Source organism: Urocampus carinirostris, unplaced genomic scaffold (genome assembly GCF_059441175.1).
Source record: "Urocampus carinirostris isolate Australia breed hairy pipefish unplaced genomic scaffold, RoL_Ucar_1.0 HiC_scaffold_81, whole genome shotgun sequence".
Taxonomy (NCBI): Eukaryota; Metazoa; Chordata; class Actinopteri; order Syngnathiformes; family Syngnathidae; genus Urocampus; species Urocampus carinirostris.
In genome coordinates, this window is record NW_028283188.1 from 21,952 (window position 1) to 49,676 (window position 27,725).

The 27,725-nt window shown below is 40.0% G+C and overlaps 1 protein-coding gene across 1 annotated transcript; it reads right to left on the bottom strand.

Annotated features, from left to right (window-relative positions):
* Positions 1 to 5,249: 5,249 nt before the first annotated feature.
* LOC148345166 (uncharacterized) lies at positions 5,250 to 10,098 on the bottom strand. The gene has a single exon (XM_088325912.1). The coding sequence runs from the start codon at positions 10,066 to 10,068 to the stop codon at positions 7,615 to 7,617; it is 2,454 nt and encodes an 817-aa protein (XP_088182038.1). The 5' UTR covers positions 10,069 to 10,098; the 3' UTR covers positions 5,250 to 7,614.
* Between the last annotated feature and the right edge of the window lie 17,627 nt (positions 10,099 to 27,725).

Here is a 27,725-nt window from a genome sequence, read left to right on the forward strand (position 1 = left end):
GCCTGAAACGTCCGAAAAAGCAATCATTTAATAATGACAATAACTTTTGAACCATGCATGCTAGAATCATGATTCTTGCTTTCCTGGGTTGGAAATCTTCTGAATTTTCTATATTTAGTGCAGATTTGGTGAAAAAAGCTCAACTTTTTGAGTTATGCAAGTTTTCATACAAGTGTGACTTGCAGGCTCAAAAGCTCTCTATTACGCGTATCTGCGCCTGAAACGTCCGAAAAAGCAATCATTTAATAATGACAATAAATTTTGAACCATGCATGCTAGAATCATGATTCTTGCTTTCCTGGGTTGGAAATCTTCTGAATTTTCTATATTTAGTGCAGATTTGGTGAAAAAAGCTCAACTTTTTGAGTTATGCAAGTTTTCATACAAGTGTGACTTGCAGGCTCAAAAGCTCTCTTTTACGCGTATCTGCGCCTGAAACGTCCGAAAAAGCAATCATTTAATAATGACAATAACTTTTGAACCATGTATGCTAGAATCTTGATTCTTGCTTTCCTGGGTTGGAAATCTTCTGAATTTTCTATATTTAGTGCAGATTTGGTGAAAAAAGCTCAACTTTTTGAGTTATGCAAGTTTTCATACAAGTGTGACTTGCAGGCTCAAAAGCTCTCTTTTACGCGTATCTGCGCCTGAAACATCCGAAAAAGCAATCATTTAATAATGACAATAACTTTTGAACCATGCATGCTAGAATCATGATTCTTGCTTTCCTGGGTTGGAAATCTTCTGAATTTTCTATATTTAGTTCAGATTTGGTGAAAAAAGCTCAACTTTTTGAGTCATGCAAGTTTTCATACAAGTGTGACTTGCAGGCTCAAAAGCTCTCTTTTACGCGTATCTGCGCCTGAAACGTCCGAAAAAGCAATCATTTAATAATGACAATAACTTTCGAACCATGCATGCTACAATCATGATTCTTGCTTTCCTGGGTTGGAAATCTTCTGAATTTTCTATATTTAGTGCAGATTTGGTGAAAAAAGCTCAACTTTTTGAGTTATGCAAGTTTTCATACAAGTGTGACTTGCAGGCTCAAAAGCTCTCTTTTACGCGTATCTGCGCCTGAAACGTCCGAAAAAGCAATCATTTAATAATGACAATAACTTTTGAACCATGCATGCTAAAATCATGATTCTTGCTTTCCTGGGTTGGAAATCTTCTGAATTTTCTATATTTAGTGCAGATTTGGTGAAAAAAGCTCAACTTTTTGAGTTATGCAAGTTTTCATACAAGTGTGACTTGCAGGCTCAAAAGCTCTGTTTTACGCGTATCTGCGCCTGAAACGTCCGAAAAAGCAATCATTTAATAATGACAATAACTTTTGAACCATGCATGCTAGAATCATGATTCTTGCTTTCCTGGGTTGGAAATCTTCTGAATTTTCTATATTTAGTTCAGATTTGGTGAAAAAAGCTCAACTTTTTGAGTTATGCAAGTTTTCATACAAGTGTGACTTGCAGGCTCAAAAGCTCTCTTTTACGCGTATCTGCGCCTGAAACGTCCGAAAAAGCAATCATTTAATAATGACAATAACTTTTGAACCATGCATGCTACAATCATGATTCTTGCTTTCCTGGGTTGGAAATCTTCTGAATTTTCTATATTTAGTGCAGATTTGGTGAAAAAAGCTCAACTTTTTGAGTTATGCAAGTTTTCATACAAGTGTGACTTGCAGGCTCAAAAGCTCTCTTTTACGCGTATCTGCGCCTGAAACGTCCGAAAAAGCAATCATTTAATAATGACAATAACTTTTGAACCATGCATGCTAGAATCATGATTCTTGCTTTCCTGGGTTGGAAATCTTCTGAATTTTCTATATTTAGTGCAGATTTGGTGAAAAAAGCTCAACTTTTTGAGTTATGCAAGTTTTCATACAAGTGTGACTTGCAGGCTCAAAAGCTCTGTTTTACGCGTATCTGCGCCTGAAACGTCCGAAAAAGCAATCATTTAATAATGACAATAACTTTTGAACCATGCATGCTAGAATCATGATTCTTGCTTTCCTGGGTTGGAAATCTTCTGAATTTTCTATATTTAGTGCAGATTTGGTGAAAAAAGCTCAACTTTTTGAGTTATGCAAGTTTTCATACAAGTGTGACTTGCAGGCTCAAAAGCTCTGTTTTACGCGTATCTGCGCCTGAAACGTCCGAAAAAGCAATCATTTAATAATGACAATAACTTTTGAACCATGCATGCTAGAATCATGATTCTTGCTTTCCTGGGTTGGAAATCTTCTGAATTTTCTATATTTAGTGCAGATTTGGTGAAAAAACCTCAACTTTTTGAGTTATGCAAGTTTTCATACAAGTGTGACTTGCAGGCTCAAAAGCTCTGTTTTACGCGTATCTGCGCCTGAAATGTCCGAAAAAGCAGTCATTTAATTATGACAATAACTTTTGAACCATGCATGCTAGAATCATGATTCTTGCTTTCCTGGGTTGGAAATCTTCTGAATTTTCTATATTTAGTGCAGATTTGGTGAAAAAAGCTCAACTTTTTGAGTTATGCAAGTTTTCATACAAGTGTGACTTGCAGGCTCAAAAGCTCTCTTTTACGCGTATCTGCGCCTGAAACGTCCGAAAAAGCAATCATTTAATAATGACAATAACTTTTGAACCATGCATGCTAGAATCATGATTCTTGCTTTCCTGGGTTGGAAATCTTCTGAATTTTCTATATTTAGTGCAGATTTGGTGAAAAAAGCTCAACTTTTTGAGTTATGCAAGTTTTCATACAAGTGTGACTTGCAGGCTCAAAAGCTCTCTTACGCGTATCTGCGCCTGAAACGTCCGAAAAAGCAATCATTTAATAATGACAATAACTTATGAACCATGCATGCTAGAATCATGATTCTTGCTTCCCTGGGTTGGAAATCTTCTGAATTTTCTATATTTAGTGCAGATTTGGTGAAAAAAGCTCAACTTTTTGAGTTATGCAAGTTTTCATACAAGTGTGACTTGCAGGCTCAAAAGCTCTCTTTTACGCGTATCTGCGCCTGAAACGTCCGAAAAAGCAATCATTTAATAATGACAATAACTTTTGAACCATGCATGCTACAATCATGATTCTTGCTTTCCTGGGTTGGAAATCTTCTGAATTTTCTATATTTAGTGCAGATTTGGTGAAAAAAGCTCAACTTTTTGAGTTATGCAAGTTTTCATACAAGTGTGACTTGCAGGCTCAAAAGCTGTTTTACGCGTATCTGCGCCTGAAACGTCCGAAAAAGCAATCATTTAATAATGACAATAACTTTTGAACCATGCATGCTAGAATCATGATTCTTGCTTTCCTGGGTTGGAAATCTTCTGAATTTTCTATATTTAGTGCAGATTTGGTGAAAAAAGCTCAACTTTTTGAGTTATGCAAGTTTTCATACAAGTGTGACTTGCAGGCTCAAAAGCTCTGTTTTACGCGTATCTGCGCCTGAAATGTCCGAAAAAGCAGTCATTTAATTATGACAATAACTTTTGAACCATGCATGCTAGAATCATGATTCTTGCTTTCCTGGGTTGGAAATCTTCTGAATTTTCTATATTTAGTGCAGATTTGGTGAAAAAAGCTCAACTTTTTGAGTTATGCAAGTTTTCATACAAGTGTGACTTGCAGGCTCAAAAGCTCTCTTTTACGCGTATCTGCGCCTGAAACGTCCGAAAAAGCAATCATTTAATAATGACAATAACTTTTGAACCATGCATGCTAGAATCATGATTCTTGCTTTCCTGGGTTGGAAATCTTCTGAATTTTCTATATTTAGTGCAGATTTGGTGAAAAAAGCTCAACTTTTTGAGTTATGCAAGTTTTCATACAAGTGTGACTTGCAGGCTCAAAAGCTCTCTTTTACGCGTATCTGCGCCTGAAACGTCCGAAAAAGCAATCATTTAATAATGACAATAACTTATGAACCATGCATGCTAGAATCATGATTCTTGCTTTCCTGGGTTGGAAATCTTCTGAATTTTCTATATTTAGTGCAGATTTGGTGAAAAAAGCTCAACTTTTTGAGTTATGGAAGTTTTCATACAAGTGTGACTTGCAGGCTCAAAAGCTCTCTTTTACGCGTATCTGCGCCTGAAACGTCCGAAAAAGCAATCATTTAATAATGACAATAACTTTTGAACCATGCATGCTAGAATCATGATTCTTGCTTTCCTGGGTTGGAAATCTTCTGAATTTTCTATATTTAGTGCAGATTTGGTAAAAAAAGCTCAACTTTTTGAGTTATGCAAGTTTTCATACAAGTGTGACTTGTGTTGTAGAAATTGGAGGTCCGATAATCGAGAGAAAGTCTTCTCATAAGTGGATAAAAGAAATAGACAGGAGCCCGCTTCGTTATGGAGGGAGAGGTCACTTTATTGATGCGTCAATAAAGATCTCACAGAGCAGGGAAAATGACAATGTATTTAAAGCTGGTAGTGACGATTAGGCTTCGATTGAGTACACCCCAAAAGGCGGTCCTGTATCACGTATCAAGTACAGAGCGTCCCGTCCCTTGCACGCTATCTTCAAGGAAACTTAATGTCTGCCAAGAGTATCTTCAAGGATGTCTACCCAGCCTTTTCCCACAGCCGTTTCCCACACCCGTAAGCAGTCCTTCCAAATTACTACATTTCTACCTGTAAGCAAGTCTATTCTACATTTCTACATGTAAGCAAGTCTATTCTACATTTGCAAGTGTATTTGCCACAACATATCCCCCCTTTTTTTTTTTTTTTTCTTCTTCTGTTACCTTATCCCCCTTTTTGGGAGTTCATACTCCCACTTTGAACAGAAATTAAAATCAAAAATGAATACAGAGTAGTGTTAAAGTATTACAAATCATAGACGCGAATCGAAAATAAAATAAAATTCTGGCGGTCAGCCTGCTGTGATCATTCTAACTTTCATTGTTCATGTTTCATTTACAAAAACCCCCAACACTCCATACATCTGACCCATGCACTAACCCCCCCTTCATTTATCTTTATCCGTACACACTGGATTATACACGCGGACCGTCGACGGTTGATCGGTACGTGATAAAGGTAAATGAATAAATGAACTGATAAGTGAGTGATAACAAATTTCGGTAACAGTCGTCGATACATTCCAAGATGAGCGCATGACTGGATAGTGATATCCACATTGGCCTTTGGGTGTCGTGAAGTCAGATGTTGGAGTGAGCGTCCATCCCAGCAGGCATCACGCGCAGTCTCCATGCAGCCAAAAACCCGGAAGCGACGATGCACCCCGACCATCCTAGACAGCGGCTCGCTCCCCGGCAGTGTGACATACCAACAAAAGAATCACAATTAGAAATCAATATATTTGTGGCGGTTATTCCTAGCGCTATATAGTTAGTTGCGTGATTAACACTAGTGCTACTTGATATTGTTATTAGTGCAGATCATCATTTGTGTCTCTCCCCGCAGATGCTCCATTATTTAATGTAATGTAGACTGACTGTTAATGCTGTCCGATAAAATTCAAGGCATTGAATTTAGTTGAGTCATCTGTTCCTCCTCACTCAGGAATAAGCTTGGATATTCAATCACTAACTGTGCTAATTGAGCTTCTGCCACCCTAGTATTAGCCACTACTGTCATTTGTTCTCCAAAAGTCTTAAGCATTCCTCTTTTAAGAATAGGTATGGCACAGAAACACAACAAACACATAATTATTACGACAGTTAGTACAAGAATCCCCCCTTTCGCTAACAGACTACCCCAGTACCCAAATGTAGACGAGAACCAATCAAAAGAAATACTGTTCTTCTCAGTATTCACTGTCACTTCATTGCTCAACTCACGAATTTTCGACATTGCTTTTGTGAAGCTCCCTGCTGCGGCTGTGTTTAAAGGTATATAAGTACAGCATTCCTCCTCTATCATATGACACACGCCTCCTTTACTGGCTAAGAGAAAATCGAGGGCCTGACGATTCTGCCAGGCCATCCTAGATGTCTCATGTAACTGTTCTCCTATTGCACTAAAGGCCTCGTTAGTGTAATTAATAAAACGTTGCTGGTTGTAATAAATGTAATTAATCCATTCTGCGTTCTTATTCGGAGTTATCCAGATAAATATCGATTCTAATCCAGACTTAATTTCATTCCTTGCCTTAAATTCTTCTGGAATTCCTCTCGGTTGTCCGATGGCATCTAGATATACTCGTCCATCCGGAAGATATGCTCTCTTAACTCTGGCTTCTCTGGAAATTCTTAGTAGCTCATATACCCCTTTATACATTATATGGACCGGTACTTTCATTCTCACAAGTGTACACAATCCTGCCCAATTTCGTGGAAGCCTGCTCCTCAAATAGTCACCTCCACACATCCAGTAACTGTCTGCTATTGCGACTGATTGATCCCTCAAGTAACGTATGTCCGGAATTGTCATTGTTACATTTTCGCACGTCTGATCTTGCACACCCGGATTTTCAAACCATATTGGTTTATCTGGAAATAAAGGATACATATTTGCGTGTGGAAACCAGGATATGACCCAAGTTGTCTTACACTTCACTGTCGTGTTTCCTACCTCGTGTCCATCTATGCCCTTGTAGCTATACCCACCACTCGCATAACATTCATACTCAGCATCCCTATCTACTCGATACCTTTTTGGAGGGACTTTGTTGTCCGTTGATCGTTGAAATTCCCTAAACATCCTATACCTAATTTTCTCTGGTGTCCCCGATAGCCTTGGATAATAATGTCCACCTTTTGCACCAGAAACCAATCTACATTCTATCGTACACATTGGCAGCGGAATTGGTTTAACTATAACTATTTGTGAAGCAAATCTTGGGTCTTTGCAAATCCGTCGCTGTTCCTCTGCACACGTCTTCATATTATGTTTTTCTGGAATTACAATTAAAACGCCTGGCGGCGCCGTCGAGCATGCTATACATTCTTCATCCGTCATGACTCTCGCAGTATACCATAACCATCTATACCACGTGTTGTACTTCGCGTTTTCCCACCCATGTTCGTCCGTTGGGTTAAAACTTTTTGGCCTATAGTCACTATTGACTAGGCGACTGTCCTGACTTTCAACTCCACCATCCGCACAATAGTCTTCGTATGCCATACCTTTTTGAGGATTACCTTCAATTGGCTTACCCACTGTATCTTTTTTAGTTTCTACTTCAATTGGTCGTTTCATCACAGGAGTCATGGTTACACTTTCATTTAGATGTGACTGCTTTGATTGTTTAACTTTTGTAACATTTTCCTGTATTTTACGAACTACTAGTGTACTCATTTTCGGCCATTGGCGTGTTGTAACCTCACCCTTTGGTGATGTTGCCGTGGCTGTAGATTTCTCTGATTTTAGGTGTGTTGCTACCGTCTGTATTATGACTTTAGGTGCTGGAGTGACCCCCAAACTGAACCACCAGCTGTTAAGGCTTGGCGTGTTATCCGTTACCTCAGTCTGTACTGTCGTTAACATAGTTGGTTTTCGGTATACAGTCGGCACTTCGATTGGTTCCACGTCTCTCTTTTGTCGGATTAATCCCATCGTACTCGGGATTTTAGTACCTCCAATTTGTTTATTTCTGCTATTTGTACTTTCCAAATTTTCAATTGTTTCAGCATGTTGTATAGTAGTGTCACACTTAACCGGGCCGCTGTCTCTTTGATGTGCCATGGGCCGCAACTGCAGCGTCGCTGTCGGGATCTCCGGCTGCACTTCTGGACCCGCAATTTCCATCTGCCGCCGCGATTTCCCGAGCTCTGCTCCTAGTAACAACCATATCAGACAATTTATTATCACACACAGCTTCGTCATCCACATCTTGTTTTCCAAATTTAACGTTACTGCCCTGTTGATCTTGCTTGGTCTCGTCGACGGTGGCAGCGCGAGCCTTGGTACAGTGGTTCAGATGGTACCAGGTTGAGCTGCCCTCGACCTGGACTGCGGTCGGCGTTGCCCTCACGACGGTGTAGGGTCCCTCACGCCTCGGTAAGTTCCACTTTCGTCGAAACACCTTGATGTACACGAGATCTCCTGGGACGACCGTCCTCTCGAATGGTTGTTCGACCCTGGACTCTTGCCTCTTCACCTGCATGTAGATGGCCTTCTGGATAGCCGTCAATTGTCTCATATAGTCTCTCAGTTCAGTTTGTAGTTGCTCAAGCGGCGGCCCTTTATAGGGACCTCTCAAATGCGGCGCTGGCATCGGTCTGCCTGTTAGCATTTCATGCGGTGTTAAATGTGTGATCCGATGAGTTTGCATGCGATAACTCATCAACGCTAATGGTAGCGCATCTACCCAGTTCAGCCCAGTACTCGCACATATCTTGCTTATCTTCGATTTTAATGTTCCATTTACTCTTTCCACCATCCCTTGACTTTGTGGGTGATACGCCGCACCCAACCGTTGTTTAATGTGTAGTCTTTGTAAGATGGCCTTCACGACCTTTTGAACAAATGCCGCACCGTTATCTGAGCTTATTTCTGACGGTATGCCAAATCGCGGAATAACTTCTCTAATCAAAAACTTAATTACTGTTTCCGCACCTAGATCTTTTGATGGCACTGCTTCAACCCAACGACTAAATCGGTCGATCACGACGAGCATATATCGTTTTCCTTGTACTGTCTTTATCATGTCTACATAATCAACCACTAAATGCTTAAATGGCCCCTGGGGGACTGGCACAAAGCCAATTGGTGCCCGAACACACTTCCTGATGTTTCTTTCTGCACAGATTTCACACTGGTTGAGCACTTGGTCTACTGTGGCCTGTAAATATGGAGACCAGTAACCTTGTTTTTTCAGCTTCTTCACAACTTCTCCCCTTGCACAATGGTCGATCGTGTGCACGTCTGATATCAACATAGTCAGCAGTGACACTGGAGCGATAATCAGTCCTTCATGCGATCTCCAAAGTCCTTTATCATCACAGGTAGCACCCCTCTCTCTCCACAGTGTCTTTTCGCTCAGGCTCGCTTCGCCTTGAATCAGGATTATATCGTCTGGCGTTGCTATCGGTTCTAGTGAAACCATAGGAGCGAGGACAGCAACTTTGCTCTTTGACACCTCTTTGGCTGCCTCATCCGCTGCATTGTTCCCACGTATCACTGCATCATCTCCTCTTCTGTGTGCCTGGCACTTGATGATGGCCAATTTTGATGGTAACATCATTGCAGACATTAGTTCCGTAATTTGTTGACTATGATGAATTGGGCTCCCATCTGACTTTTTAAATCCTCTCTGTTTCCAAACAGTTCCAAAATGATGGCAAACTCCATGCGCATATGCCGAGTCGGTGTATACGTTTGCAGTTTTTCCTCTTGCCAGCTTACATGCTTCTGTCAAGGCTTTCAGTTCTGCACACTGAGCCGAACATGGCTGTTCACATTTCTCTGCCCTTTGCGTCACATATTGCTCAGCTTCTTGCCTGACAACTGCGTACCCAGCATGATTTCCTCGGTAATCTCGGAAGCACGATCCATCAACAAAATACGTCAGGTCTGCACTCAGTAGCGGAATGGACTCCAAATCCGGTCGCAACCTGGTGTACTTCATTGTGTCTGCAACGCATTCGTGTGCTTCACCCTCAAATTCAAACGGTATGGTGTTAGCCGGATTTGTTGTATTACATCTTTTCAATGTAATGTCCGGATATGTCAACAGTGGCATGAACTGTAGACATCTGGCCTGAGTAACAACAAACTTGCCTTGATTTATCAGTTCTGAAATTTTGTGATGGGTGTAAATTATCACTGGATAGCCCATAGTTACTGCCGTGGCCTTCTCATATGCATAATGAACTGCAGCCAAGCCCTGGTAACATGGCGGCCATCCTTGCACCACATTGTCAAGTTTGGTGCTGTAGTAGGCAATTGGCTGTTTTTGTCTGCCACTGCACGTCTCTTGCATTAACACAGCTGAAGCATACATGTTGTGTCGATTCGCTACGTACAGCAGAAATGGTCTTGTGTAGTCCGGTGTTGCCAGAGAAGGCGCTCTTTGCATTTCTTGTTTGATATCTTCGAAAGCATCGATCGCAGTGTCTGTCCATTGCAATTTTGCTCGTAGCATCGTCGTTCCTGCTTCTTTCATCAAGCCCCTCAGTGGGTTAGTCTTCCATGCGTAGTCCTCAATCCACTCGGAACTGAATCCCGTCATTCCAAGGAAGGTCATCATTTGTCCGACCGTTCGAGGTTTCGGAGCTTTGCTGACTCCCTCGAGCTGCTCTGGTGTCATTGCAATGCTTCCTTGTGAAATGAGTCTTCCCAGATATTCCACTTGCGGCTGACAGTATTGCAATTTGGCTTCTGAAGCCTTGTGTCCTGTTTCAGCCAGTCTTTGTAGGACTCTGATCGAGTCTCTATGACATTCTTTGAGCGTTTCCGAGCAGATTAGCAGGTCGTCAACATATTGTATCAGTGTACTGGCGATGTCTTGGCCTTCCAGGTCATTACGCAGTACTTGGTTGAACATATGAGGACTATGCTTGAAGCCCTGTGGCAAACGTGTGTAACTGTATTGTTTCCTCCGGTATGTGAATGCAAAGAGATACCATGAGTCTTCAGACAATGGAATGCTGAAAAATGCTGAACAAAGATCAATTACTGTGAAGTACTTTGCGTTTGAAGGCACATTTGTGAGGATAGTATTTGGATTTGGAACCTCAGCTGGCCAATCTTGGACAACCTCATTCACCGCTCTCAAATCATGTACCAATCTATATTTAGACTTGTCAGATTTGAGAACTGGAAAAATCGGAGTGTTGCATGGACTTTGCATCTCAATTAGTACTCCAGCCTTGAGCAGCCCGTCGATCGTCTTCTGTATCCCTGCTTCCGCTTCCGGCTTCAGCGGATATTGTGGTCGAAACGGCAATTTTGTTCCCTGTTTCAGTTTTATTTCAGCTGGATTTGCTGATTTTACCAATCCAACATCGGTGTCATGATTTGACCACACCTCCTTCGGACCATGGTTCAGCATTTCTTGTCTCAACACGTCCTCTTGTTTTTCTTCATCTTGAGCAGCCTGTGTCGCCTCTGGTATGGTAACCACCCAAGATTTCGCATCCATCTTCATTTCACATGGAATTCTCACCATACCATCTTCGTCTGAGATCGTCATTTCCGAATCCTCAGTTTCAATCCATCTCACGCTCTTTGCTGTTTTCACCATGGGACCTAGGTCTTTAGATTTGAATCCTTTGTTGACTAGTAACGCAATATGTGGTTCCGATTCCGGCACTCCGAACCACTGCGACGTGAAGTCATTTGGTTTGATGTTTAGAGCTGCACCCTGATGGCCAATCAGGAGGCAGTCGACCAAAACTTCCACTGTGATGTTCTTTGTCTGTTTGTCCCATATTTCCTCGTAGACCATACTGCAGGACGAGTCATAATACATAGTGCAATGATAATCTGTCGTTGGCTTGAATGCCTCTGGAAGCTGCATTTTGATGACAGGTTCCCATATTTTCATAATTTTATTTACAGGCTCTTGTAGATTTCCCAACCAATAGATCTTTGCGCATTTGCTTTGTTGTAGCATTTGATTCTTGAGTCCAATCCTGTCCAGATACACCCCGTCCGGAGTGCACCACAATTTGACTCCAAGCTTACACAAGGCGTCTCTTCCCAGCAAATTTACTGGTGTTTCATCTGACACAAGAATGGGTATCATAATTTCCCCCTCTTCAGTAGAGATTTTCACTGGGTCTGTCATTGGAATGGTTTGTTTTGATCCCGAGAATCCTATTGTTCTTATGAATTTGCCGGACATGGGGAGGTTCGAGGCATACTTTGAACTTATGCAGGTATATGTAGCTCCGGTGTCAACTAGCATTGGGATTTTGTTGCCTTCGATTTTGACTTGGATTATTGGTTCCCTGCCAGCTTCCCCTGCATTAATTGTGAATTGGGCCTCCCCCACAGGATTCTCTGGGCCCCCCTAGTGCCAATACCTCGGACCTGAACCTGGAGATCCTCTTCCTTGTCTTGACGGACCCCCCTTCGGTCCTCTCCATCCCCCTGGACCGGTTGCTGAACAGTTTCGTGCAAAGTGGCCAGGACCCTGACATTTCCAGCACACGAACACTTGGCCTGTGGGCGCGTGCCCGTTCCGTCTTGGGGCACCTCGACCCCAGGCAGGCATCTGGCCCTGTACTGCTCCGTAGGGTTGCCGGCCAAATAGCTGTTGTTGATAAGCATTAACAACCGGAAGTGGTTGTTGGGTTGATGGAGCGATGGGCGGCGCCGTCACGCTTGCCTGGATGGTTTGGTCCAGTACAGGTGCTTGAGTCTTCAATTTAATTTTATTCTGCAGGTCAGAGAGCTGCATCTGAGTGAGTTTCCGTTGTTCAGCTTTTTCTAAGTCCTGCTGTCTTTGTCGATCCTTTCTGAATTTCTCAATGGCGTGGACAACATGGTCACGGAACTCCCTGTATGGCATCGAGGTTAACCCTACAGCATCTTCCAGCTTACTCTGAACTTGTATTGGCAGGGCTCCAATGACTGCATTGCGAAACAGAGTCGAAAGTATAGGGCTGTTCTCCACTTCTTCCTCTGTCTCCTGTTTCCATCGTTTGAGCTGTCTCCCGATGTATGAAGTTGGATTCTCAGTTTCGCCGAGAGTCTCACCTTTTAATGCCTTTGGATCAATTTTGGCAGGGTATTCATTCCGTAATGCTCTCCACACCACTGCACGGTAGGCGTCAAATTCCGTCCCATCCGCCATCACATCGATCATCCATCCATTGCTGCTGTTACGCAAAATATTCTGCATCGTCGAAGCACCTACACATTGTGCCAATACTGACTTGATATCGCCGATGGCTAACAGCTTGCCAATAGTCTCTTCTTCAAACCGTCGAATCCACTTTCCAGCACCTTCATGTATGTCTGGCAATCGGGAAATAAGACCCGTAAGGTCGAGCGTCTGCCAGGGGATGTACTGACCTTTGTTTCCCTTGATCAGAATTGGAAACTGACCAGGGTCTGTATACCTCTCTGGTAGCCGGATATTAGGCCTATGCCTTAGGTCGTAATTTCCAGTCGCAATCGTTGACGGTCCAGGTCTTTCACCGTCCCCTCTTGCCTCAGCTCTTGCTTGAAGACTGTCTATTTCTTCTTCCAATTCTCTGATGGTCTCTCGGATCGTACGCTGTTGTTCTTGTTCCCTGTTCCGGCTTGTTTGACGGACACCTCCGGCTCCCATGTCGACCCAAAACGATTCACCTGACTTTCCCTTAACCGTCTCATTTCTTCCTGCATAGCAGTCAAGCGGTTCCCTACATTCCACTGTGTCGAACTTTCTCTCGGTGCTACAATGCTTTGGGATAGGAGGATGTTGAGGACTTGTTGGTGCGTCGCCCAGGTTTCTTGTTGGCAACCTCATCTTGTCTCCTTCTTCTTCACCATACTTGAAATCCCCATTTATTTTCATTGTTCCGACCAAAGTTGGATACAACCCAGCTGATCCAGTTGTCTTTTCAGCGTTCAACGATTTATCTCTTAGTCGAATCAGTCCTTCCCTAATTTTCTCTCTGTAATGCACACCTTCAGTCTTAAACAGCTTCAAAATCTCCTTTTCTGTGTTCCTCTTCTCTTGTCGTTTCTTGCTATTTTTCCCAGATTTGTAGTCCATAATCCTGACTTCCATGACATCACAAGAGTATGTATCGAACGTTCCATCTTTCGGCCACGCAGGTTGAAGATCCTTCGTCCTCTTCTCCCATTTCTGTGACACCTTTTCAATCTGCTTGGCCTTGTCCGGATGACGCAATCCCAAAAGCTTCACTGGCACAAGAATATTCATAATTATTCAATTAAAGGTACTGACCTTGCTTTTGCAAACTCAGGCGGATTTGGTTGAGTGTTGCTGATTTTCCCAAACGGGGTGGGCTGAGTAGGCTCAGAATGGTGGGGGTCCTCTCGTCTGCTCGCACGTCTGCCCCTCGCTTTTGCAAACTTGGGCTGATCCGGTCGAGCGTTGCTGACTCTCCCAAACGGGGTGGGCTGAGTAGGCTCAGAATGGTGGGGGTCCTCTCGTCTGCTCGCACGTCTGCTTCTGCTCGGACACAAACAGTTCATTCCAGGCTCAACCTCTTTCATGAATATTCATCCTCGGGCGGACCCAGCTCCTCCCATCTGAGTGGCCCTCGTCGCACACGAGTTTTCTCCCTCAAAGCGCCGCAATGCTCCACGGAAACAGATCTCAAATCCACAGGCCACATGCAGACCAAGCCCTCTTTGGATGTTTCACCATAATTAATTTCCCAGTGTCGTACGTTTCTCATATCTATCTCATACACCAATCGCACAGTACTTTTACATCCTTTTTTTTTCCTACTCACCAACAAGCCCTCTTTGTGCTCTTAAGTTCCTCTTTCACTACCTCGTCCTTACGGGCGAGAGCAAAGTGGCCACACCACTCTACCTTTATTTTCCAAGATCCCCTCCGTATCGTAAACAACTCAAACATAAAGTTACACATAGTAAAAAAAAGGAAGACGGGGGGAAAGACGGGGGTGGGGTGGTTGTGAGAGGTGATGCATCATCCATGCTGGGGACGCAACCTTTTCCTTTCAATTGTCATTATCATTTAATTCCTCGTTAACAAAGATTCAACGCATTGCAAGCCCTATCGTTACTTGGTTTCGCTGTATGAGATTTTATTTATATTTTTTTTCTTCTTTGCACGCCGGTCTTAGCTAATGAGATCTCGTCGCTTCGAGATTACGTCATTGCTGTTGGTAATTGGTTAAGTCAGTCCTTTTCATTGGACAAAACGGCTTTTTTCTGATGAGATGATTTTGTTTTTGAATGTGTAAATGAAAAAATAGCCCAAGCAAGAAGAAATTAATAATAAAAAGGTTATTAAAACATAGAACTTGTTTTAATCAGATTAGTCCAAGATGTTAAACAGCAATATACATGGTCATTTGTATATTAAGTGACAAATATGATTTCCAAATTGGAAATACAGTACGAAAATAAGATCCCTAGTGATTATCGGTATTCTCATGAGCACACTCACAACTTAGCTTTAAAGTTTTGGGAGCTTTACACTACAAAAAGAGCAGGAAAAAGGTTTTTCGCCCGTGTGCGCTCTTGTGTGTATCTTTAAGTGTGATATTCGATCAAATGTTTTAGAACAAAATGAGCATGAAAAATTATTGAAGAGAGCCAGCTCATAAATGCCCTTCTTGCACTTAACTTGGTATTTAGTTCTGTAGTTATTTTATTTTTTAATTGATGTAGTGTACTATGTCTTTGTTTTAAAGTACTATATTGAATCGTTAGTTTTGTGATACTGTTTAGTATACCTCTAGGGCACAGGTGTCAAAGAGGCTGCAGGTTGAATTATGAAACCCAGGTGCCTTGAACAAAGACATTGTTCTGTATTTCTTTCGCTTTCTCTCTCTCTTTTCCACCCCTTTTCTCCCACTTTGTCTCTGTCTCTTTCACTTACTGTGTCTCTTTTTAACTTCTTTTGCCCTACCTTCATTTTTTCCTTTTCTCTCTTTTCTCTTTCTTCCTACCCTTCACGCTTTCTTTTCTCTCCTTCTGTCTTTTGATTACTTACTTTTCCCCCTCTCTCATGACTTTTTATCCCCTTTGTCTCTCATGCTCTCTCCCCCTCTTCTTTTCCTTCCCTCTTTCTCTTTTATTTCTCTCTCAATTTCTTTCTCTTTAATCTACCAGTCAGGCCCCCGACAGAATGTTTGTTCTATCGTGTGGCCCCCGAGTTCAAATGACTTTGACACCCTTGCCCTAGGGGCATTTCTCTATTACCTTATTACTGTCGTAGTATTTTTACGGTACTTTCATTCAGCGATTTTAATTTTCACTGTGTGACGTTTTGTGTTTTGAGTGACTTAAAATTCGACTCTCTCCCGCCGTCACCTATGAGTGCTGACGCTCATTTTGTCTGCCACTCTATTCCAAAACGAAAGTGTTAAAAATCCCTACAACTGAAGACACTTACGTATTTACTTTTAGCACAGGCGCTGGGCAATGGAGCCAAATGCGCCAGTCCTGTTTATAGTTCCTAACACTTACCCAATCAAAACGTTTGAGTTTCTTTGCTACAGCTTCTGGATAAAACGTTCGTTCTCGGTTAAGGTTTTTTCCTGCGAGTTTTTATTAGAAATGTCTTGATAGTGAACCTAAATCGTTTAATTAGCTTTCCTTTAAAGCACAATATTGAATCGTTATTTTTTCCCAAATACGTAAACACGTAGGGCCACACGGTTGAGCTCAACTCACACAGGGAAGACGGAGAGTGGTGGGGGTAAGCAAAACACTCTAAAGCACATACAAGACCGTAAAACGTAGCATAAGCAGTCACTCCATCAATCATCCATGCTTCCTTAACTTCTCTCCCAACGCCAAACAACACAAAAAAAACAAAAAAGACAAAAAGAAACACAGGCTCTCCTAGCCCTTAAACAGTTAAGTATATATCACCCGCGCACATTCACTCAGGCAGGCGAGGGAGAAACCGAACCGAACAGAACACACATCCACATACAGAGAGACACACGCACAATTAACGCCAGCTGGCACACACACCAACATTTCCGAATGAGACGTCTCCCAGACTGAAAACATGTCAGCAATTCTCACACATTCTTTGTATCGCTTGTTTCTATGCGAATATATCTTAATAATACAACATCTGATTACTGCTCATTTTTCTAACGCCGGTATAACCTTTTAGATTGTAGAAAATGGCGAGGTTCCATGCACCACACTTTTTCTTAAGTGCAAGGTTACATTTCCCTCCCAAATCATCAATCGACTAGGGAAACACATAAAACATGCCCCGTATTAACCATACATAGATCGTCTACTCTCGAACTGTCACTTTAGCAAATGACGACGTCTTATCACAGCTTTACACAGATCTCAAGACAATCATAAATATACAAATACCGACGCCGCTGCAACCTCTTATCCAGGTTAAATTAGCCTTTTTTCTTTTTTCAAGCAGCCTACGTCCCAAAACAAACAGGATTCTTTGAGCTCAGAATCCCGTCGGACATAAAAATCACAACTCAGTCTATATATCTCATCCGTCCGAACTTGGGCCTGATTATAGACGGAAAATCCCACGTATACGCATAATTTAGCTCCGACGCCACAGGCTCCTGTCCACCCACGAATCCCGACAAGCAAATTGAAACAAGGAGAGAAAAAAAACTATCCTTACCTCAACCGCTCATTCGAGACCGTTCCACTGAGAAGTCTTTTCCCTTTTCTGTTTATTTAATTAGTGCCAATCCACGTTGCGGCGCCAAATGTTGTAGAAATTGGAGGTCCGATAATTGAGAGAAAGTCTTCTCATAAGTGGATAAAAGAAATAGACAGGAGCCCGCTTCGTTATGGAGGGAGAGGTCACTTTATTGATGCGTCAATAAAGATCTCACAGAGCAGGGAAAATGACAATGTATTTAAAGCTGGTAGTGACGATTAGGCTTCGATTGAGTACACCCCAAAAGGCGGTCCTGTATCACGTATCAAGTACAGAGCGTCCCGTCCCTTGCACGCTATCTTCAAGGAAACTTAATGTCTGCCAAGAGTATCTTCAAGGATGTCTACCCAGCCTTTTCCCACAGCCGTTTCCCACACCCGTAAGCAGTCCTTCCAAATTACTACATTTCTACCTGTAAGCAAGTCTATTCTACATTTCTACATGTAAGCAAGTCTATTCTACATTTGCAAGTGTATTTGCCACAACACTTGCAGGCTCAAAAGCTCTCTTTTACGCGTATCTGCGCCTGAAACGTCCGAAAAAGCAATCATTTAATAATGACAATAACTTTTGAACCATGCATGCTACAATCATGATTCTTGCTTTCCTGGGTTGGAAATCTTCTGAATTTTCTATATTTAGTGCAGATTTGGTGAAAAAAGCTCAACTTTTTGAGTTATGCAAGTTTTCATACAAGTGTGACTTGCAGGCTCAAAAGCTCTCTTTTACGCGTATCTGCGCCTGAAACGTCCGAAAAAGCAATCATTTAATAATGACAATAACTTTTGAACCATGCATGCTAGAATCATGATTCTTGCTTTCCTGGGTTGGAAATCTTCTGAATTTTCTATATTTAGTGCAGATTTGGTGAAAAAAGCTCAACTTTTTGAGTTATGCAAGTTTTCATACAAGTGTGACTTGCAGGCTCAAAAGCTCTGTTTTACGCGTATCTGCGCCTGAAACGTCCGAAAAAGCAATCATTTAATAATGACAATAACTTTTGAACCATGCATGCTAGAATCATGATTCTTGCTTTCCTGGGTTGGAAATCTTCTGAATTTTCCATATTTAGTGCAGATTTGGTGAAAAAAGCTCAACTTTTTGAGTTATGCAAGTTTTCATACAAGTGTGACTTGCAGGCTCAAAAGCTCTGTTTTACGCGTATCTGCGCCTGAAACGTCCGAAAAAGCAATCATTTAATAATGACAATAACTTTTGAACCATGCATGCTAGAATCATGATTCTTGCTTTCCTGGGTTGGAAATCTTCTGAATTTTCTATATTTAGTGCAGATTTGGTGAAAAAAGCTCAACTTTTTGAGTTATGCAAGTTTTCATACAAGTGTGACTTGCAGGCTCAAAAGCTCTGTTTTACGCGTATCTGCGCCTGAAATGTCCGAAAAAGCAGTCATTTAATTATGACAATAACTTTTGAACCATGCATGCTAGAATCATGATTCTTGCTTTCCTGGGTTGGAAATCTTCTGAATTTTCTATATTTAGTGCAGATTTGGTGAAAAAAGCTCAACTTTTTGAGTTATGCAAGTTTTCATACAAGTGTGACTTGCAGGCTCAAAAGCTCTCTTTTACGCGTATCTGCGCCTGAAACGTCCGAAAAAGCAATCATTTAATAATGACAATAACTTTTGAACCATGCATGCTAGAATCATGATTCTTGCTTTCCTGGGTTGGAAATCTTCTGAATTTTCTATATTTAGTGCAGATTTGGTGAAAAAAAGCTCAACTTTTTGAGTTATGCAAGTTTTCATACAAGTGTGACTTGCAGGCTCAAAAGCTCTCTTTTACGCGTATCTGCGCCTGAAACGTCCGAAAAAGCAATCATTTAATAATGACAATAACTTTTGAACCATGTATGCTAGAATCTTGATTCTTGCTTTCCTGGGTTGGAAATCTTCTGAATTTTCTATATTTAGTGCAGATTTGGTGAAAAAAGCTCAACTTTTTGAGTTATGCAAGTTTTCATACAAGTGTGACTTGCAGGCTCAAAAGCTCTCTTTTACGCGTATCTGCGCCTGAAACATCCGAAAAAGCAATCATTTAATAATGACAATAACTTTTGAACCATGCATGCTAGAATCATGATTCTTGCTTTCCTGGGTTGGAAATCTTCTGAATTTTCTATATTTAGTTCAGATTTGGTGAAAAAAGCTCAACTTTTTGAGTTATGCAAGTTTTCATACAAGTGTGACTTGCAGGCTCAAAAGCTCTCTTTTACGCGTATCTGCGCCTGAAACGTCCGAAAAAGCAATCATTTAATAATGACAATAACTTTCGAACCATGCATGCTACAATCATGATTCTTGCTTTCCTGGGTTGGAAATCTTCTGAATTTTCTATATTTAGTGCAGATTTGGTGAAAAAAGCTCAACTTTTTGAGTTATGCAAGTTTTCATACAAGTGTGACTTGCAGGCTCAAAAGCTCTCTTTTACGCGTATCTGCGCCTGAAACGTCCGAAAAAGCAATCATTTAATAATGACAATAACTTTTGAACCATGCATGCTAAAATCATGATTCTTGCTTTCCTGGGTTGGAAATCTTCTGAATTTTCTATATTTAGTGCAGATTTGGTGAAAAAAGCTCAACTTTTTGAGTTATGCAAGTTTTCATACAAGTGTGACTTGCAGGCTCAAAAGCTCTCTTTTACGCGTATCTGCGCCTGAAACGTCCGAAAAAGCAATCATTTAATAATGACAATAACTTTTGAACCATGCATGCTACAATCATGATTCTTGCTTTCCTGGGTTGGAAATCTTCTGAATTTTCTATATTTAGTGCAGATTTGGTGAAAAAAGCTCAACTTTTTGAGTTATGCAAGTTTTCATACAAGTGTGACTTGCAGGCTCAAAAGCTCTCTTTTACGCGTATCTGCGCCTGAAACGTTCGAAAAAGCAATCATTTAATAATGACAATAACTTTTGAACCATGCATGCTAGAATCATGATTCTTGCTTTCCTGGGTTGGAAATCTTCTGAATTTTCTATATTTAGTGCAGATTTGGTGAAAAAAGCTCAACTTTTTGAGTTATGCAAGTTTTCATACAAGTGTGACTTGCAGGCTCAAAAGCTCTGTTTTACGCGTATCTGCGCCTGAAATGTCCGAAAAAGCAGTCATTTAATTATGACAATAACTTTTGAACCATGCATGCTAGAATCATGATTCTTGCTTTCCTGGGTTGGAAATCTTCTGAATTTTCTATATTTAGTGCAGATTTGGTGAAAAAAGCTCAACTTTTTGAGTTATGCAAGTTTTCATACAAGTGTGACTTGCAGGCTCAAAAGCTCTGTTTTACGCGTATCTGCGCCTGAAACGTCCGAAAAAGCAATCATTTAATAATGACAATAACTTTTGAACCATGCATGCTAGAATCATGATTCTTGCTTTCCTGGGTTGGAAATCTTCTGAATTTTCTATATTTAGTGCAGATTTGGTGAAAAAAGCTCAACTTTTTGAGTTATGCAAGTTTTCATACAAGTGTGACTTGCAGGCTCAAAAGCTCTCTTACGCGTATCTGCGCCTGAAACGTCCGAAAAAGCAATCATTTAATAATGACAATAACTTATGAACCATGCATGCTAGAATCATGATTCTTGCTTTCCTGGGTTGGAAATCTTCTGAATTTTCTATATTTAGTTCAGATTTGGTGAAAAAAGCTCAACTTTTTGAGTTATGCAAGTTTTCATACAAGTGTGACTTGCAGGCTCAAAAGCTCTCTTTTTCGCGTATCTGCGCCTGAAACGTCCGAAAAAGCAATCATTTAATAATGACAATAACTTTTGAACCATGCATGCTACAATCATGATTCTTGCTTTCCTGGGTTGGAAATCTTCCGAATTTTCTATATTTAGTGCAGATTTGGTGAAAAAAGCTCAACTTTTTGAGTTATGCAAGTTTTCATACAAGTGTGACTTGCAGGCTCAAAAGCTCTCTTTTACGCGTATCTGCGCCTGAAACGTCCGAAAAAGCAATCATTTAATAATGACAATAACTTTTGAACCATGCATGCTAGAATCATGATTCTTGCTTTCCTGGGTTGGAAATCTTCTGAATTTTCTATATTTAGTGCAGATTTGGTGAAAAAAGCTCAACTTTTTGAGTTATGCAAGTTTTCATACAAGTGTGACTTGCAGGCTCAAAAGCTCTGTTTTACGCGTATCTGCGCCTGAAACGTCCGAAAAAGCAATCATTTAATAATGACAATAACTTTTGAACCATGCATGCTAGAATCATGATTCTTGCTTTCCTGGGTTGGAAATCTTCTGAATTTTCTATATTTAGTGCAGATTTGGTGAAAAAAGCTCAACTTTTTGAGTTATGCAAGTTTTCATACAAGTGTGACTTGCAGGCTCAAAAGCTCTGTTTTACGCGTATCTGCGCCTGAAACGTCCGAAAAAGCAATCATTTAATAATGACAATAACTTTTGAACCATGCATGCTAGAATCATGATTCTTGCTTTCCTGGGTTGGAAATCTTCTGAATTTTCTATATTTAGTGCAGATTTGGTGAAAAAAGCTCAACTTTTTGAGTTATGCAAGTTTTCATACAAGTGTGACTTGCAGGCTCAAAAGCTCTGTTTTACGCGTATCTGCGCCTGAAATGTCCGAAAAAGCAGTCATTTAATTATGACAATAACTTTTGAACCATGCATGCTAGAATCATGATTCTTGCTTTCCTGGGTTGGAAATCTTCTGAATTTTCTATATTTAGTGCAGATTTGGTGAAAAAAGCTCAACTTTTTGAGTTATGCAAGTTTTCATACAAGTGTGACTTGCAGGCTCAAAAGCTCTCTTTTACGCGTATCTGCGCCTGAAACGTCCGAAAAAGCAATCATTTAATAATGACAATAACTTTTGAACCATGCATGCTAGAATCATGATTCTTGCTTTCCTGGGTTGGAAATCTTCTGAATTTTCTATATTTAGTGCAGATTTGGTGAAAAAAGCTCAACTTTTTGAGTTATGCAAGTTTTCATACAAGTGTGACTTGCAGGCTCAAAAGCTCTCTTACGCGTATCTGCGCCTGAAACGTCCGAAAAAGCAATCATTTAATAATGACAATAACTTATGAACCATGCATGCTAGAATCATGATTCTTGCTTTCCTGGGTTGGAAATCTTCTGAATTTTCTATATTTAGTGCAGATTTGGTGAAAAAAGCTCAACTTTTTGAGTTATGCAAGTTTTCATACAAGTGTGACTTGCAGGCTCAAAAGCTCTCTTTTACGCGTATCTGCGCCTGAAACGTCCGAAAAAGCAATCATTTAATAATGACAATAACTTTTGAACCATGCATGCTACAATCATGATTCTTGCTTTCCTGGGTTGGAAATCTTCTGAATTTTCTATATTTAGTGCAGATTTGGTGAAAAAAGCTCAACTTTTTGAGTTATGCAAGTTTTCATACAAGTGTGACTTGCAGGCTCAAAAGCTCTGTTTTACGCGTATCTGCGCCTGAAACGTCCGAAAAAGCAATCATTAAATAATGACAATAACTTTTGAACCATGCATGCTAGAATCATGATTCTTGCTTTCCTGGGTTGGAAATCTTCTGAATTTTCTATATTTAGTGCAGATTTGGTGAAAAAAGCTCAACTTTTTGAGTTATGCAAGTTTTCATACAAGTGTGACTTGCAGGCTCAAAAGCTCTGTTTTACGCGTATCTGCGCCTGAAACGTCCGAAAAAGCAGTCATTTAATTATGACAATAACTTTTGAACCATGCATGCTAGAATCATGATTCTTGCTTTCCTGGGTTGGAAATCTTCTGAATTTTCTATATTTAGTGCAGATTTGGTGAAAAAAGCTCAACTTTTTGAGTTATGCAAGTTTTCATACAAGTGTGACTTGCAGGCTCAAAAGCTCTCTTTTACGCGTATCTGCGCCTGAAACGTCCGAAAAAGCAATCATTTAATAATGACAATAACTTTTGAACCATGCATGCTAGAATCATGATTCTTGCTTTCCTGGGTTGGAAATCTTCTGAATTTTCTATATTTAGTGCAGATTTGGTGAAAAAAGCTCAACTTTTTGAGTTATGCAAGTTTTCATACAAGTGTGACTTGCAGGCTCAAAAGCTCTCTTTTACGCGTATCTGCGCCTGAAACGTCCGAAAAAGCAATCATTTAATAATGACAATAACTTATGAACCATGCATGCTAGAATCATGATTCTTGCTTTCCTGGGTTGGAAATCTTCTGAATTTTCTATATTTAGTGCAGATTTGGTGAAAAAAGCTCAACTTTTTGAGTTATGGAAGTTTTCATACAAGTGTGACTTGCAGGCTCAAAAGCTCTCTTTTACGCGTATCTGCGCCTGAAACGTCCGAAAAAGCAATCATTTAATAATGACAATAACTTTTGAACCATGCATGCTAGAATCATGATTCTTGCTTTCCTGGGTTGGAAATCTTCTGAATTTTCTATATTTAGTGCAGATTTGGTAAAAAAAGCTCAACTTTTTGAGTTATGCAAATTTTCATACAAGTGTGACTTGCAGGCTCAAAAGCTCTCTTTTACGCGTATCTGCGCCTGAAACGTCCGAAAAAGCAATTATTTAATAATGACAATAACTTTTGAACCATGCATGCTAGAATCATGATTCTTGCTTTCCTGGGTTGGAAATCTTCTGAATTTTCTATATTTAGTGCAGATTTGGTGAAAAAAGCTCAACTTTTTGAGTTATGCAAGTTTTCATACAAGTGTGACTTGCAGGCTCAAAAGCTCTCTTTTACGCGTATCTGCGCCTGAAACGTCCGAAAAAGCAATCATTTAATAATGACAATAACTTTTGAACCATGCATGCTACAATCATGATTCTTGCTTTCCTGGGTTGGAAATCTTCTGAATTTTCTATATTTAGTGCAGATTTGGTGAAAAAAGCTCAACTTTTTGAGTTATGCAAGTTTTCATACAAGTGTGACTTGCAGGCTCAAAAGCTCTCTTTTACGCGTATCTGCGCCTGAAACGTCCGAAAAAGCAATCATTTAATAATGACAATAACTTTTGAACCATGCATGCTAGAATCATGATTCTTGCTTTCCTGGGTTGGAAATCTTCTGAATTTTCTATATTTAGTGCAGATTTGGTGAAAAAAGCTCAACTTTTTGAGTTATGCAAGTTTTCATACAAGTGTGACTTGCAGGCTCAAAAGCTCTGTTTTACGCGTATCTGCGCCTGAAACGTCCGAAAAAGCAATCATTTAATAATGACAATAACTTTTGAACCATGCATGCTAGAATCATGATTCTTGCTTTCCTGGGTTGGAAATCTTCTGAATTTTCTATATTTAGTGCAGATTTGGTGAAAAAAGCTCAACTTTTTGAGTTATGCAAGTTTTCATACAAGTGTGACTTGCAGGCTCAAAAGCTCTGTTTTACGCGTATCTGCGCCTGAAATGTCCGAAAAAGCAGTTATTTAATTATGACAATAACTTTTGAACCATGCATGCTAGAATCATGATTCTTGCTTTCCTGGGTTGGAAATCTTCTGAATTTTCTATATTTAGTGCAGATTTGGTGAAAAAAGCTCAACTTTTTGAGTTATGCAAGTTTTCATACAAGTGTGACTTGCAGGCTCAAAAGCTCTCTTTTACGCGTATCTGCGCCTGAAACGTCCGAAAAAGCAATCATTTAATAATGTCAATAACTTTTGAACCATGCATGCTAGAATCATGATTCTGGCTTTCCTGGGTTGGAAATCTTCTGAATTTTCTATATTTAGTGCAGATTTGGTGAAAAAAGCTCAACTTTTTGAGTTATGCAAGTTTTCATACAAGTGTGACTTGCAGGCTCAAAAGCTCTCTTTTACGCGTATCTTCGCCTGAAACGTCCGAAAAAGCAATCATTTAATAATGACAATAACTTTTGAACCATGCATGCTAGAATCATGATTCTTGCTTTCCTGGGTTGGAAATCTTCTGAATTTTCTATATTTAGTGCAGATTTGGTGAAAAAGCTCAACTTTTTGAGTTATGCAAGTTTTCATACAAGTGTGACTTGCAGGCTCAAAAGCTCTCTTTTACGCGTATCTGCGCCTGAAACGTCCGAAAAAGCAATCATTTAATAATGACAATAACTTTTGAACCAAGCATGCTATAATCATGATTCTTGCTTTCCTGGGTTGGAAATCTTCTGAATTTTCTATATTTAGTGCAGATTTGGTGAAAAAAGCTCAACTTTTTGAGTTATGCAAGTTTTCATACAAGTGTGACTTGCAGGCTCAAAAGCTCTCTTTTACGCGTATCTGCGCCTGAAACGTCCGAAAAAGCAATCATTTAATAATGACAATAACTTTTGAACCATGTATGCTAGAATCTTGATTCTTGCTTTCCTGGGTTGGAAATCTTCTGAATTTTCTATATTTAGTGCAGATTTGGTGAAAAAAGCTCAACTTTTTGAGTTATGCAAGTTTTCATACAAGTGTGACTTGCAGTCTCAAAAGCTCTCTTTTACGCGTATCTGCGCCTGAAACGTCCGAAAAAGCAATCATTTAATAATGACAATAACTTTTGAACCATGCATGCTAGAATCATGATTCTTGCTTTCCTGGGTTGGAAATCTTCTGAATTTTCTATATTTAGTGCAGATTTGGTGAAAAAAGCTCAACTTTTTGAGTTATGCAAGTTTTCATACAAGTGTGACTTGCAGGCTCAAAAGCTCTGTTTTACGCGTATCTGCGCCTGAAACGTCCGAAAAAGCAATCATTTAATAATGACAATAACTTTTGAACCATGCATGCTAGAATCATGATTCTTGCTTTCCTGGGTTGGAAATCTTCTGAATTTTCCATATTTAGTGCAGATTTGGTGAAAAAAGCTCAACTTTTTGAGTTATGCAAGTTTTCATACAAGTGTGACTTGCAGGCTGAAAAGCTGTCTTTTAAGATTATCTGCGCCTGAAACGTCCGAAAAAGCAATCATTTAATAATGACAATAACTTTTGAACCATGCATGCTAGAATCATGATTCTTGCTTTCCTGGGTTGGAAATCTTCTGAATTTTCTATATTTAGTGCAGATTTGGTGAAAAAAGCTCAACTTTTTGAGTTATGCAAGTTTTCATACAAGTGTGACTTGCAGTCTCAAAAGCTCTCTTTTACGCGTATCTGCGCCTGAAACGTCCGAAAAAGCAATCATTTAATAATGACAATAACTTTTGAACCATGCATGCTAGAATCATGATTCTTGCTTTCCTGGGTTGGAAATCTTCTGAATTTTCTATATTTAGTGCAGATTTGGTGAAAAAAGCTCAACTTTTTGAGTTATGCAAGTTTTCATACAAGTGTGACTTGCAGGCTCAAAAGCTCTGTTTTACGCGTATCTGCGCCTGAAACGTCCGAAAAAGCAATCATTTAATAATGACAATAACTTTGGAACCATGCATGCTAGAATCATAATTCTTACTTTTCTAGGTTGGAAATCTTCTGAATTTTCTATATTTAGTGCAGATTTGGTGAAAAAAGCTCAAGTTTTTGAGTTATGCAAGTTTTCATAAAAGTGTGACTTGCAGGCTGGAAAGCCCATTTTTGCACTTCTCTGAGCCTAAAACGTCCGAAAAAGCAATCATTTAATAATGACAATAACTTTTGAACCATGCATGCTAGAATCATAAATCTTGCTTTCCTGGGTTGGAAATCTTCTGAATTTTCTATATTTAGTGCAGATTTGGTGAAAAAAGCTCAACTTTTTGAGTTATGCAAGTTTTCATAAAAGTGTGACTTGCAGGCTGGAAAGCCCATTTTTAAGCTTATCTGCGCCTGAAACGTCCGAAAAAGCAATCATTTAATAATGACAATAACTTTTGAACCATGCATGCTAGAATCATAATTCTTGCTTTCCTGGGTTGGAAATCTTCTGAATTTTCTATATTTAGTGCAGATTTCGTGAAAAAAGCTCAACTTTTTGAGTTATGCAAGTTTTCATACAAGTGTGACTTGCAGGCTGAAAAGCTCTCTTTTAAGCTTATCTGCGCCTGAAACGTCCGATAAAGCAATCATTTAATAACGACAATAACTTTTGAACCATGCATGCTAAAATCATAATTCTTGCTTTCCTGGGTTGGAAATCTTCTGAATTTTCTATATTTAGTGCAGATTTGGTGAAAAAAGCTCAACTTTTTGAGTTATGCAAGTTTTCATACAAGTGTGACTCGCAGGCTGAAAAGTTCTCTTTTACGCGTATCTGCACCTGAAACGTCCAAAAAAAGCAATCATTTAATAATGACAATAACTTTTGAACCATGCATGCTAGAATCATAATTCTTGCTTTCCTGGGTTGGAAATCATCTGAATTTTCTATATTTAGTGCAGATTTGGTGAAAAAAGCTCAACTTTTTGAGTTATGTAAGTTTTCATACAAGTGTGGCTTGCAGGCTGAAAAGCTCTCTTTTACGCGTATCTGCGCCTGAAACGTCCGAAAAAGCAATCATTTAATAATGACAATAACTTTTGAACCATGCATGCTAGAATCATAAATCTTGCTTTCCTGGG